The sequence below is a fragment of the Furipterus horrens genome, unplaced genomic scaffold, assembly GCF_987537825.1.
Source record: "Furipterus horrens unplaced genomic scaffold, mFurHor1.1.pri manual_scaffold_3, whole genome shotgun sequence".
In the NCBI taxonomy this organism is placed as follows: Eukaryota; Metazoa; Chordata; class Mammalia; order Chiroptera; family Furipteridae; genus Furipterus; species Furipterus horrens.
In genome coordinates, this window is record NW_028327173.1 from 51,018,031 (window position 1) to 51,031,283 (window position 13,253).

The following is a 13,253-nucleotide window of genomic DNA, read 5'->3' on the forward strand; positions in this document are numbered from 1 at the left end:
AGGGTCTAGTCAAGGAACGTGTATGAATGACTCATGGACATGGACAACGGGGAGGGATATGATTGTGGGAGAAGGGATGGGCTGGGAGGGGGGAGCAATGGGGAAAAAAATGGGACAACTGTAATTGAATAACCAAAAAATGAAATTAAAAAAATAAAATAAAATAAAAATAAAAATATATACAAATGTATTTCTTCAGATATTTTTTCTTAAACCTATATTAATCTTTTACCTGCTAATCTCTGGTAACACATGGTTCACCTAGTTCCAGAACTTGCTCTGTACTTAAAAGTTATAAATGTGTTTTGTTTATTTACGTAACCGAAGTGTATACTACCTCTGTGTTTTAAGCCTTTCAGTCACCTGGCACCAGCCTCATCTCATTATACATAGAAAGCAAGCATTTTCACCACATACATGATCAGGAAGAATTCCTAAGTTTATTATAGTTTCTCTAGGTTATTCCTGGCACTGATTTCCCTTTCATGGAATTCTTGACCTACATTCTTTATGTCAACTCTTATAATAGCTATCATAGTAGAATCATCTTTACTACGGCCTTACCTCAATGTGAACCTACTCCCAAGGCCATCATTTTCCCATAGTACTAAAAGCACAAGGATCTTGTGTTTAACAGATTTTCGTTGATGATTTGGGGTTTGGGGAGGGAGGCATTTTAGCATGGAATATTAGCATGGGCAACAGCAGACCCTCCATATCACCCTGCCCAGGCTCTGTAGCTTCAGCTTCACTGGAGAGGACACTCCAGATGTCGATTCAACACGGGAGGAGACAGATACCGTGTCACTCCCGAGTCGGACTGCACAGCCATTCTCGGCGGTGCAGATAGACTCTTAAGAAGCTACACCATCGTCTCTCGAGACGGACGGCTGCCGAACGATTAGACTATTAGTCCTCCAGTCCTAAATAGTTTTTGACTATTCCCTGTTACAAATAATTTCTTCATATTCATGACATCTTTCTTTTTGAGTGTTCTCTTTCTTCCAAGACTTCTAACTGCCTCTCCAGAAGCTGCTGCTAAATCCAAAACTCTTTTTACTGAGTGTTTGATTTGTCCTTTGTTTCACCCTCACTCAAGCTATGGTCAAACCTTCTCCCATTTCTCAAACTGAAAGCCCTGCTCTATCTAAATAATAGAATTATCTACCAAGGAGATGAATTGTACTACTCAACTAGAATGTAGTAGCAACTTATTTAAATAGCCATATTTTCCCTCAGTCTGCATTTTCAAATTTTCTTTTCCTTATTTGTGCAGTACTTTCAAATTAGTCAGAATATCTGTGCATTTAAAGTAAATAATTTAAATAATTCACAATCTTTTTTGTTATAAGATGCTTTATTTTTTAAAACTGCTTATCAAAATTTAGTCCCACACACAGTAATGAATAAATGCGAATGTCTGCTTGTGAGGTAATTTCAAGCTAGTTTCAATCAAAACTGATGCCAATAGAAATACTAAATATTTTGTAAGAGTTTACACTATGTTTTGTGTACCAAGTTAACATAGACTAACCCCAGGAATGTAAGTAAAATGTTAATTTTTTTCTGGGATGCAGTTATTTGAAGATATTTAGCTTTGATGTGTATTTTGATTATCTTTTTATATCTTTTTTTACATAGTTTTGTGTGAGAATAGAAAAGAATCCTGGCCTTGGATTTAGTATCAGTGGTGGAATTAGCGGACAAGGAAACCCATTTAAACCTTCTGACAAGGTAAGAAGTGAATATCTTATTGACAATTTTAATTAGAAAACCAGTCTTTTACTGCAGAAAAAAAAAAGTTGGAAAAAACTTTTAAATGTTTTTACTGTGCTTTAATAAGCTAGCTAACTGTGAAGCCAATTAGAAACTTTTTCAGCACAGGGAAAAAGAATTCAGTGCACTGCTTGATAAATCCTAAGAATAGAAAAATAAATTTAAGCATTTTCTTTGAAAAGAAAATTATTTTTGACCTTTTGTTTTGTTCACAGTCATATGTATTTGTAAAGAAAGCTATTAAAGCAATTTCTAATAAGTGGTTTTCAAATGTTTACTTGTAGACCACTTACTTGGGAAAATGTTTCCCCATAGGAATAGAATGATTAAATTATGATTCAAAGCCAGGGCCAGCTTATTGACATCACTTTAATTCATCATGTTTTTAAAGTATTTCACCAATAGAATTGTAGATGTAAACCACAGAAAATAAATATTCCATGAGAAACTCAGAGTTGCCATGGCAGGGAAATCAGGTCCTCCTCTCATGTGTAAAATCATGGGTGAAGTTTCACCATCACATCCAACTCTAACCTCAGCCATTGCCTGAACATTCAACATGCTGCCCATACTCACATCTGGACTGGCTGGTCCTGCTGTGGATCACCTGACTTTTTATTTAAAAATAAATTTACCCTGAGCCACACAGCCTTCCCTGCTACCATTATTGTTTAATACGCTCAGCTTTGAATCAATTAGTAATTACAATTTGATGATAATTGAAGCTATCTGCTTTGGACCTAATCAAATGCAATTGCATTAAGTGACATCTGAAAATGTTAAAATGATGAAGAAAGACAGAAATTAGATATGAATACAACCTCCACAGGCTCTCTATGTTCTTATAAGTCACAGTCTGGTACAGACCCTTTCTACTCATCATTAAAAAATAACCCACACATCAGTTTCTGATCATAAGACTTTCTTCCAAAAAAACTTTAGTTCCACTATTCTGGAGATTTCTATAACCTGAAACAGAGACCTTAATCCCTTATTTTCTTCCACTTCTTCCCTATCTTGTTTCCTACCATTCTTCATATCCTTTTTTCTTTCCTTTCTGGACAAAAAGAAGAGAGGATTGAGCAAAAAGGAAAAGGGACTCATGGGTATGGACAACAGTGAGTGATTGCTGGGGGTAAGGGGTATAAGGGGACTGAATGGTAATGGGAAAAATACAATAAAAAATTAAAAAGAGAAAAGAAAAAGATGGGAGGAAAAGTTGGACCAAATGTAAGAATTATTCACACTATATACATTAGGATACCCCTGGCTGGTTTGGCTCAGTGGATTGAGCGTCGGCCTGCGAGCTAAGTGTCGCTGGTTCGATTTTCCAGTCAGGGCACATCAGAGAAGGAAAACTCTGACTCCAAAAAACCTCCGCTGCCTTGCGGCATACCTCTTCAGGGGAAAGGCTAAGGGAGTAAACCCCGACAGAAAATCCGGAGCCGGTGTCCCTAAGGCGGTTTGACGTTGTAGTCAACACCGGCAACTCCTGCGGCGCACCTGAAGCCAAGCTGTATTGACTCCGTCTTTCCCTTGGACCCTTCAGCTGCGAAGAGAGGGGGGGTCTGCTGCATGGGCAACAGCAGACCCTCCATATCACCCTGCCCAGGCTGTGTAGCTTCAGCTTCACTGGAGAGGACACTCCAGCGTCATCGCAAGATGTCGATTCAACACGGGAGGAGACAGATACCGTGTCACTCCCGAGTCGGACTGCACAACCATTCTCAGCGGTGCAGATAGACTCTTAAGAAGCTACACCATCGTCACTCGAGACGGACGGCTGCCGACGATACATTAGGATGGAAGGGACTAGAAAGAAATCCTCAACTAATTGGAGCAGCTATTGATAAATAAGGACTGTGTACAAAGCAACCCTGTATATTTAGGGAAATGCCAATTAGAAATGTCTGTGCATAAGCAATTTTATTTTGAAGTGATGCTGAGAATAACCATCAACTTGGTGGATTTAAAATAGCCATGGTTTGGTAAGACCAAGTATTTACTGAATTTTAACAAATTATTAATATATTTTATAAAGTATGAAATTTCAAATTATTAGAAACATATGGTGGTATTTTAAAAACCTGAAATAATTATATCTTATTCATCTTGACTCCTCTTTTGCCTCTGGTTTTATATCTCCTCTATAAGTATTTTCAATGAAAAGTTAATAACCTTATCATTCTTAAGATAGCTGAAATTCAAAAGACATGTTTTTCTCTCCTTTATCACCAGCATATACATCTTTTCACTATAATATTGGAAGTTGTGGGGTTATAAATAGTTTTAAATTAAGGATGAACAAATTGCTAAATTATCAAGATGTCTAAATGCGATTGCTTTTCTGCTGTTATTTCCAACTGAAGGAAACAGTAGATGTGAGGCTTTCAAATAATTGCCTGTAATTCTTCCACTGTAATGAATATGAACACTTTATAACTATTACTTTAATCCCTCATTTGCAACATTTTGATGACTCTAGTTAGACTGAACTATAATTTTATAATTTGCTCTTTTGGTTAAATGAAACAGCTATAGAGCTTGAATTGTACAATATTGTGTCCATTGAAAGATTTCCCCTCAAGAGTACTTTTCTTTGACCAATTACTCTCTAAAACACTTCACAACGTGGAAAATAAATCTCTATTATTGCAAAATTGATTGAAGTAATTAAAAGTTCCAAATCTACAGAAGACTCTCGAAACTGCCCTTAATTTTTTGACCACTTTTGGTGTCATGCCAAACATCAGAATTTCATCCACTCACAAGGAAAGGGATTAAGCTCTTAGAATTCAATTACAGTTCTCTAACCCCAGTGACCCATTCTCATAGTGGAAGCATAAAATTTGGAGTGGAACCCAGTGCCTATACCAACCCATAAACACCAGACAGTAAGAAAATGAACTTTAAAAATACCTCTCTCCAGTGTTGAAAAACATTGTTTTTTCATGAGTTGGCTAATTACAGATGAGGGTGAGAGAAGCAAATTAAACAGATGTTTAAATTCAACAGATACTACCTGAATGGGAGATGGATACTTTGTAAGAAGCCCCAGTCATGCACAAACTTAAATTTAATATGATGCATACTTCCTTCCAATAAACAAGTCATGGATTAGAGATATCCTCAGAAGCACACTATATTATTTAACTTGCTGTTCATGAATGTTTGAATGTTTTAGAATGTTACTCAAAATTATAAGGATCCATGATATCAGAATGTCTCAGAGGCTGAGGACTTTCTGTACTAATGTAGCCAATAAGCTTGTTCCATTCTCTTCATTACGATTGATGGAAATCCATGTTTTAGCCAAAGGCCAAGGATCATTGTGTAATAGCATCCAAAACTGACTACCTGATATACAGCCAAATAAGAAAAGCATGAAATTCTCATCTCAAAAGGTCAGAATGTGGGACTGTGGCAAAGTAAGTTGTGTTGTTCAGCCTGGCAGTTCGCTTTTATATCCTGTGGTAGCATAAGATTCTTGTGCAAAACATTTTGGGACAGCCCAGAAGTTAACTGAGACTTTAGGGAGACTCAGGATTAAGCCAATATGGGCACTGTTTGGTCCCAGACTTTGAGAGTTTACAACAGCATCCGATCTTGCAAACTTAACTCCTCTTCAAGGCCCCAAAGTAGTCTTAGTCAATTATTGTCCCCTTGAGTTAAACGATTGAAGCACAATTTTTCTGTGGTTTATATCATTGTCAGAATAGTGTTTAGTAGTTGAGCAACCCAATTCACCCATCATGGAGCTCATTAATTTGAGTTCACTGCCAAGTGAAAACTGCTTTTACATATGTGAAAAGAGAAAACTGTAGAAAACTGAATAAAACTGGCCCTATCTAATGCTTACCTCTGTCATCCCACTGAAATGGATGGAAGCCATTGTTGGGTTTATTATGACAGAGAAATATTGCTGTCAAAATAGCAAGGTGCTGAAGAGAGGTGAGAGATTTTGATCTAACAGATATGATGGTAATAATAAAAGTAATAAAAATAATAGCCTTTTATTAAGTATCTACAATGTGCTTCTTATATTAGTTTCTTCATATACATGAACTTATATGATCCTCATAACAAGTGTTGTTAGTTGAATATTATTATCCTCCACTTTTCTGAGGCTCAGTGGGGTTAATTAACTTGCACAAGGCCATTTAGCTGATCTGTGACAGGCAAGATTTGAACCCAAATTAATCTGACTCCAAATCCTTTTCTCTTAATAAGCACTATGATGCATGCCTCTATCTGCAAATGCCACTTAGCAGAAGAGCCACATGACAAATTTATACCCTGTAGAGTTGAGACTAATATGATATTCCAATATTGAAAGTATTACAGAGCCCTCTAATTAGTCTTGGTCTAGATATTTGCTTCAACAAGTCCTTGGAAGTCAGCGTGTATTCTCTATTGAACCTAGATAATTAGAAGCATACTGTACACAGTGGATTGCTAAGCAATTAGAAAACTTTTGGACTAAGTTATCCTTACGGTGGTGATTCTGCCAATGGAACAAATCATAATAATCTTTGTCTATATTCAAACATTCATAAATAATACTTCATGATTGCAAAGTGCCAGTAATTTACCAATATAATTTTGATGTTGTATTTGGTGAATGAGATGTTGTTAGAAAGAAGAACCTGGATTAATAGATGAGTGTTATATAGTGACTTCATAAAGCAGCTCAAGACCCTGCATATTAATAAATTTTTAGTGATGCATTCTCATAGTTCTTCATTCAAGGACTGATAGACTGCTTTGTCTCATTTGGAGAGATAGGACTAAGCTCCAAGAGTTTAAATACAGTAAAGAAAACTCATAGCCTCTTTCTCTATGTGCTCTAAGTATATAGCACTGAAAAGTCCCATGAACAATTATCTAGTCATAAGATCAAAATGAAAGCGATTTCATGGATATTCTCAAAACACTTGACAGCAGGAAATATACATACTTGGGCACTGGGATCAAAGAATCACTTATTCTCCATAGTTTTATTAAAAAGATTCATACTCAGCAGATGCCAGAGAGCCAACTTGTATTTCCACTTACTTGTGCAATCTGCATGTAAATACAGAAATAATAGAAGAAACAAATTCATGTTCTTTTTTAGATGTCTTAATATGCCTATGGTACAGGTCAAAGTCCAAGCCAAGGAAGAATATAGGGGGCATGGCAAACATAAAATAAAATCTCTGATAAACTCTAAATATATATTCTGGAATTTCACAGTAAATTACTATATCTTCTTCTATATAACTTCTAAAATACTGACTCCAGATGCCAAAACGGCCTGCAAAGAACCTTATACCTGTTCCTTATGCCCCACCTTCCACCCCTGGAAAAAAATGGGACTTTTTTCTTTGTGAAGATGCAAATAAAAATATTTTTATACTTAACATTAAGAAGAGAAAAAGGGTTAGATGTGCAGAATCAAAGCCTTTATTTGATACTTTTACCTGTAGATAACACCCAGAGACATGCTTGGTAGGGCAAATTTGAAAATGCACAGGAATGATTTTCCAGGTTTGCTCAGCCTCCTGACATTGGGTAAATCATAAAGAAAAGGTTAGTTGCAAAAGTTATGCTCTTGACTTATTAAAAAGGGACATACCATATGTCTATTTCCTGTCATGTATTCTCCATGGATATGAAAATCAAAAATAGCAAACATTTATCTATAACTCCACATAGTCTATGATTTGTATTTACTACATAAATATTAAATGGCATAGAACACATTTCCTTCATTTTGTACCACTACTAGACAGATATGATTTATGTTACATATTTCTAACTTTATTTTATAATATAATTTATATATCTGTCCTATCCTTAGTAATTTGGAGAGTATATGAATTATGTGAAAATAACATTCAGAATTGAGGGATAAATGTAATACTATTTATGCTCTGCATTTTGGACTAAATTTAGAAAGGGATTGAAACAGATATTTTTATATACAAAACTAATTTTTTTAAATAAGTACCAAACATAAATTTTTTACTACACAATTGATTCTTTTACAAACTATCTTATTATTTCAGCTGCATCTTAATCACATTGCAATTTGAAGTTCAGAATGCCACTTAGTTTTTTGAGGACAGTAAAAGTAAGATTTTTTTAAAGTATATTTTATTGATTATGTTATTACAGTTGTCCCAATTTTTTCCCCTTTGCTCCCCTCTGCCCACTACCCCACTTCCCTCCAGCAATCCCACCTCTCTTAGTTCATGTCCATGGGTTGTGCATATACGTTCTTTGGCTTCACCCTTTCCTATATGATTATTAAATTCCCCCTGTTTATTTTGTACCAACCAATTATGCTTCTTAATTCCTGCACCATTGCCCCATTTCTCCCCTTTCCCACTCCCAGCTGATAACCTTCCAAATGATCTCCATACCTATGATTCTGTTCCTATTCTGGTTTGCTTAGTTGGATTTTGTTTTTACTTTTTAGATTCAGTTGTTGATAATTGTGAATTTGTTGTCATTTTATTTTATTTTACTTATTTTTTTATGCAACATTCATGATATTTATTTTACTAAATATTATGGTTCAAAAAAACAAAAACTGGTACTTAAAACTAGCCCAACTAGGTGGACTGGGCTGACGCCATCCTGTTGTCATTTTAATGGTCATAGTTTTGATCTTTTTATTAAATAAGTCTCTTTAACATTTCATATAATAAAGCTTGGTGATGATGAACTCCTTTATCTTTACCTTCTTTGGGAAGCACTTTATCTGCCCTTCCATTCTAAATGATAGCTTTGCTAGATAGAGTAATCTTGGTTGTAGGTCCTTGCTTTTCATCATATTGAATACTTCTTGCCAGTCCCTTCTTGCCTGCAAAGTTTCATTTGAGAAATCAGCTGGTAATCTTATAGGCACCCCTTTGTAGGTAACTTTCTGCTTTTCTCTTGCTGCTTTTAAGATTCTCTCTTTATCTTGAACCTTTGACATTTTAATTATGATGTGTCTTGGTGTGGCCGTCTTTGAGTCTAGCTTGTTTGGGACTCTCTGGGCTTCTGGGACTTGTATATCTTTCTTTTGCCAAATTTGGGAAGTTTTTCTTCATTATTTTTTCACATAAGTTTTCAGTTTACTGAGATTTTTTTTTTTAATAACAATTTCTTTTTCCTATGCTGTCTTTGTCTTGTATGTTGAGGAAAAAACACCCCAAGTCTATTCAGAAACATTGATTGATATGTAGTCTTCACATTCTCCTATTAATAAGATTCCTACAGGTATGACCACTTATATGAAGTTTTTTAAAACATTATGGCAATGTGCTTTAGCCAATTGGATAATATTGGTGCCTAGACATCATAATATAAAGAAAGCTTGGATTTCAGATTATGAAAGAATATAATAAAATGTAACAACACAGGCTTGGTTCTTTAGGATACTATCACTGGGTCATTCATATGAAAGGATAAAGAAGTATCATTTTAAGTAACATTGACTGAGACATTTTAATTCAGCAATATATTTAGAAAATCACTCAAATTGAGATTGATATCACTTTGTGATAATTTGTTACAATTATTAATATATTTTTCAATAAAAATAAAGCCCAATAGCATAGCCAGCTACAGTAGTTGCTAGAGTTATATATTATTTATGTTCTGGTTGCTGTATCATCTTAGCCATTTAGCATAGAACAAAATAAACAAAAGAAGCAAATAGAAAATGGTGTGGAAAGGATTGACAGACTTTTAAAGTTTGGTGCTATTCATTGGAAAAATGTTATATATTTCTCAATCAAAATATGAACACACTTAAAGTTAATATATAATACATTATGTAATAATAGTAATTAATTATGTAATAATTAATAAGAATTGGCAGGTCCACCAATGAGAGAAAGTTAATTGCTGAGAGTCTGTAAAATCTTTCATATTCCATTTACAAAGTTGCTACTGTATGTTTTAAGTGATATGCCAGGGGCCTCAGAGTATTTCTAGTTTCTTGCTTGAAAAGGTTATAACCAACTAGAATTCTTAGGAAATCCCACATTAGTAGAATGAAAACAGAAAATAAATAAATAAAAAGGAACAGCTGCTAGGTTTCTGCCTATGGCAATAATGTTCAACTATTTTTTACTTACCCATATAACATTTAGAATGTATCTCAATAATATATATGTGGTAACAATATCATCCACTTTTTTCCCATCTGCCCCCAAAGTTGTTCTATGTTGTGGGAGTGAAAGTGAATTTTATCTCCTGACTCTGACATCCAAAGAATCACCTGTAGGCAAAATATAGAATCTACATATTCCTACCAGACAAGAAGATGCAGCAGAGCTTCAGTTTTTGTCATTTGTATTCGTCTGAAGTCAGTTTTCCTAGATGCAGAGTCAATGATGGGGACTTTTGTGCACATGGTTGATTAACATGGCTCTCAGGTGAGATCTGTAATGGGCTGAGGGAAGTAAGACAGGGCAGAGTAAGAAAATAAGCAAAGATGTGGGTCTAGTGGAAGCCTGATGGTACAGGGTGCTCTGAAACATGATAGTACTACAGAATTTTCTCATCTTGAGAAGGGAAACAGCCTTTTGTACCCTGGTATCAGTCAGTCAGTGGCTCCAAGCCACTCCCAGGCAGGAGGGTATCAACTTCCAAGCATTTCCCAATACGGAGACCAGGCCAAGGATAATTTTCAAGAGAAATGTCAGATATGAGCTGTGGGCAACACCTGCAGGATGAAGGAAACAGGCTGATTAAGGGAATTTGGGCAAGTCACCAAATGCATCTGCAACAGTATCATAAAAACAATAGATTTTTTTCATCTTTCAAACTAAAGATACTTCAGTACCAGAAAGTCTGACTTTCTTCCCTCTATGAGAACTACTACCCTTAGTGCTTTCAACTTTGGCATCAAACTGAGAAGTGTTGCCAAAGCAACAAATACTTCAGTATAGACTATGTCAGAATTTTTTTTTTCCAGTGGGACTCATTTAAATCTGTTTTTAAATCCTTTTAATTTTTCTGATTTTCTTTCTTTTTTTTTTTCAAAAAAGACTGCTATGTTCTACAGAGTCCTGGTCTCTCTAAGCCAGTGATTCTCAACCTTCCTAATGCCACGACCCTTTAATACAGTTCCTCATGTTGTGGTGACCCCAACCATAAAATTATTTTTGCTGCTACTTCATAACTGTAATTTTGCTACTGTTATGAATCGTAATGTAAATATTTGATATGTAGGATGTATTTTCATTGTTACAAATTGAACATAATTAAAGCATAGTGATTAATCACAAAAACAATACGTAGTTATATATGTGTTTTCTGATGGTCTTAGGTGACCCCTGTGAAAGGGTCATTTGACCCTCAAAGGGGTCGCGACCCACAGGTTGAAAACCGCTGCTCTAAGAGATAGTAATCACTAACTGAACCAAATCCTTGTTCTTTTGTAGCTAAAGTGGTTTAAAAAACTAGACATCAGTCAAAAGGAGCAAGGGACTTTGTCATGAACATCTTTAGATGAATAAAAGCCATGAAAAACAGATGTGAGAAATCTAAGACAAGTAAAAAGGAAACCTGAGTTACTGCAAAACACTTACCTTGGATCATTTTCCTCTTTTGGGTGTGTGAAGAAATCATAAGAACTTTTCAGTTCTGTAAATTCAAAGAGATGAGAATAGATTTCCAGGAAAGACTTGAACCCGAAGTTTACCTGAAGGTCCTAGAACAATGATGGAAAGTTATACTAGTAGACTAGAATTGAGTCAGTTCTTTTTTTTTTAAGCATGCACACACAGTGCACATAAAGATAAAGTTTATGTCTAGTAGTAGATAGGCTAGGTAACCAGATTATATATATGAAGACAAATCCAGAGTTAAATTAAGCAGTAAGTAAATAACAGTTTAGGATTACTGTATAAGGTACAATGTGTTAGCCATTAAATAAAACCATATTAAATTTAAAATATTCCTAATTTTTCTGAATACAGCTTACGACAAAATTTTTTTTACATCAAAACCTTATTTTAGCACAAATGACAAAAAAGATTAGACTGACTTTTTTAATTCATTATTTTAAAATGGTGCAGTTAATGACAAAAAATTATACAATTGAAAGGGCTTTGAAGAAACCTGAAAGACGATCATCAAAAAGCTGGTTACCAATACTATTTTATAAATAGCTAGGAAGAAGAATCCACAACCACCCACTCCTATTTTTAATAGTCTCTACTATTTTAGGCCGTATATAAAGCTGAGAAGGAAAGTTATTTAGGGGCTCTGACAGAATCAGCAAACTGTATAAAACTCAGCAATTTGAATATTCACCACCAGTTGAGGTCTCATATTAAATACAGGTTTTAAAGGGTATTTCTTTCATTTTTTCCAAAGAGACAAAAGAATCTGGAAATACAGCAGATGAAGGAGTATGATTTACTTTTACATTTACTTTTAAAAGAAAATACAAAAATTAAATGAAAGAAACTTTTTTAAACTCAAAAATTTCACCAAGAAATACACAGGAAGTGAAGTTACTTTCAGACACAATAGACAGACATCGCAGAGAAGGTTAATTGTTAGATCATAATTGGAATAGTGGAGCTACTAATAAAAGAAAAGTTGTAATGTAACCAAAGCCAAATACAATTTTAACCTTACATTCAAATTTTCCTAAAGATAACAACCCATGATGATCAGTCTCAAATGATATAAAATATTCTATTAGTCAACTTGTCATTTTAACAGGAATTTCAGGTAAAAGGGAACAAACTGCTTACTTTTTAAATGCTTTTAGCGAATCAAAAGAATAATATCTTTAAAAAATATGCTCCTTTTTCCCTACTAAGTAAACTTTTTCAATGACCTAAAAGTACGATGCAAGTCTAAGGAGCAAACAACCTATAGTTTTTCTGTTAATGTCATCTACCTGCATTATAGTGCCACTAAGACATTTGTGAGCACATAGTAATATTTATAGGTTTTATTAGTCTCCTTGTTGTAATAAATATTTTACAAATGCAACCAAGTAATTTCTGTTTTACTATTTATTTAACAATCTGTGAGAGTTTGGAATTCTTTTAAACATCTGGATATAAGATTTTTATGAAATGTTTAAAGGACTTTGGTCAGCCTGAGAATTTTTATTTGTATCTTTTCTTTTGAGACTCAGATTTGGTAAATTTCTAAAGCAATTCCCCTTTGTGTTCCTCCATTATGGAGTTTATATCAAAGCATCATACTCAGCTACCAAAGCTGCTTTTCTTCCCCACCTCTTTCTTCCCTGCCTCTTCCTCCCTCCCCAGCACTTTTAATTTCTAATGGGCACGGGACAAATCCATTCTCTTGCTGCATATAAATTCCTCAATTTTTATGGTGGCAAATTGTTCAAATCCTAAGATTTGACACTTAGTAATGAATCTTAAATTATTTTGTCATCACCCTTCTGATCCATAGAAAGAAAGACTACGGATGATACCTTTATCCTTGACGTGTCAAATCTTCTAGTC

General features: G+C 34.7%; 1 protein-coding gene across 1 annotated transcript in view; it reads left to right on the forward strand.

The window, feature by feature from the left end:
- LRRC7 (leucine rich repeat containing 7) overlaps positions 1-13,253 on the forward strand; it is a 299,869-nt gene that overhangs the window by 266,561 nt on the left and 20,055 nt on the right. Inside the window, exon 22 of the mRNA XM_090269599.1 lies at positions 1,642-1,734. Within this exon, the coding sequence (XP_090125725.1) occupies positions 1,642-1,734 (93 nt within the window). The remainder of the gene's footprint in view (positions 1-1,641; positions 1,735-13,253) is intronic.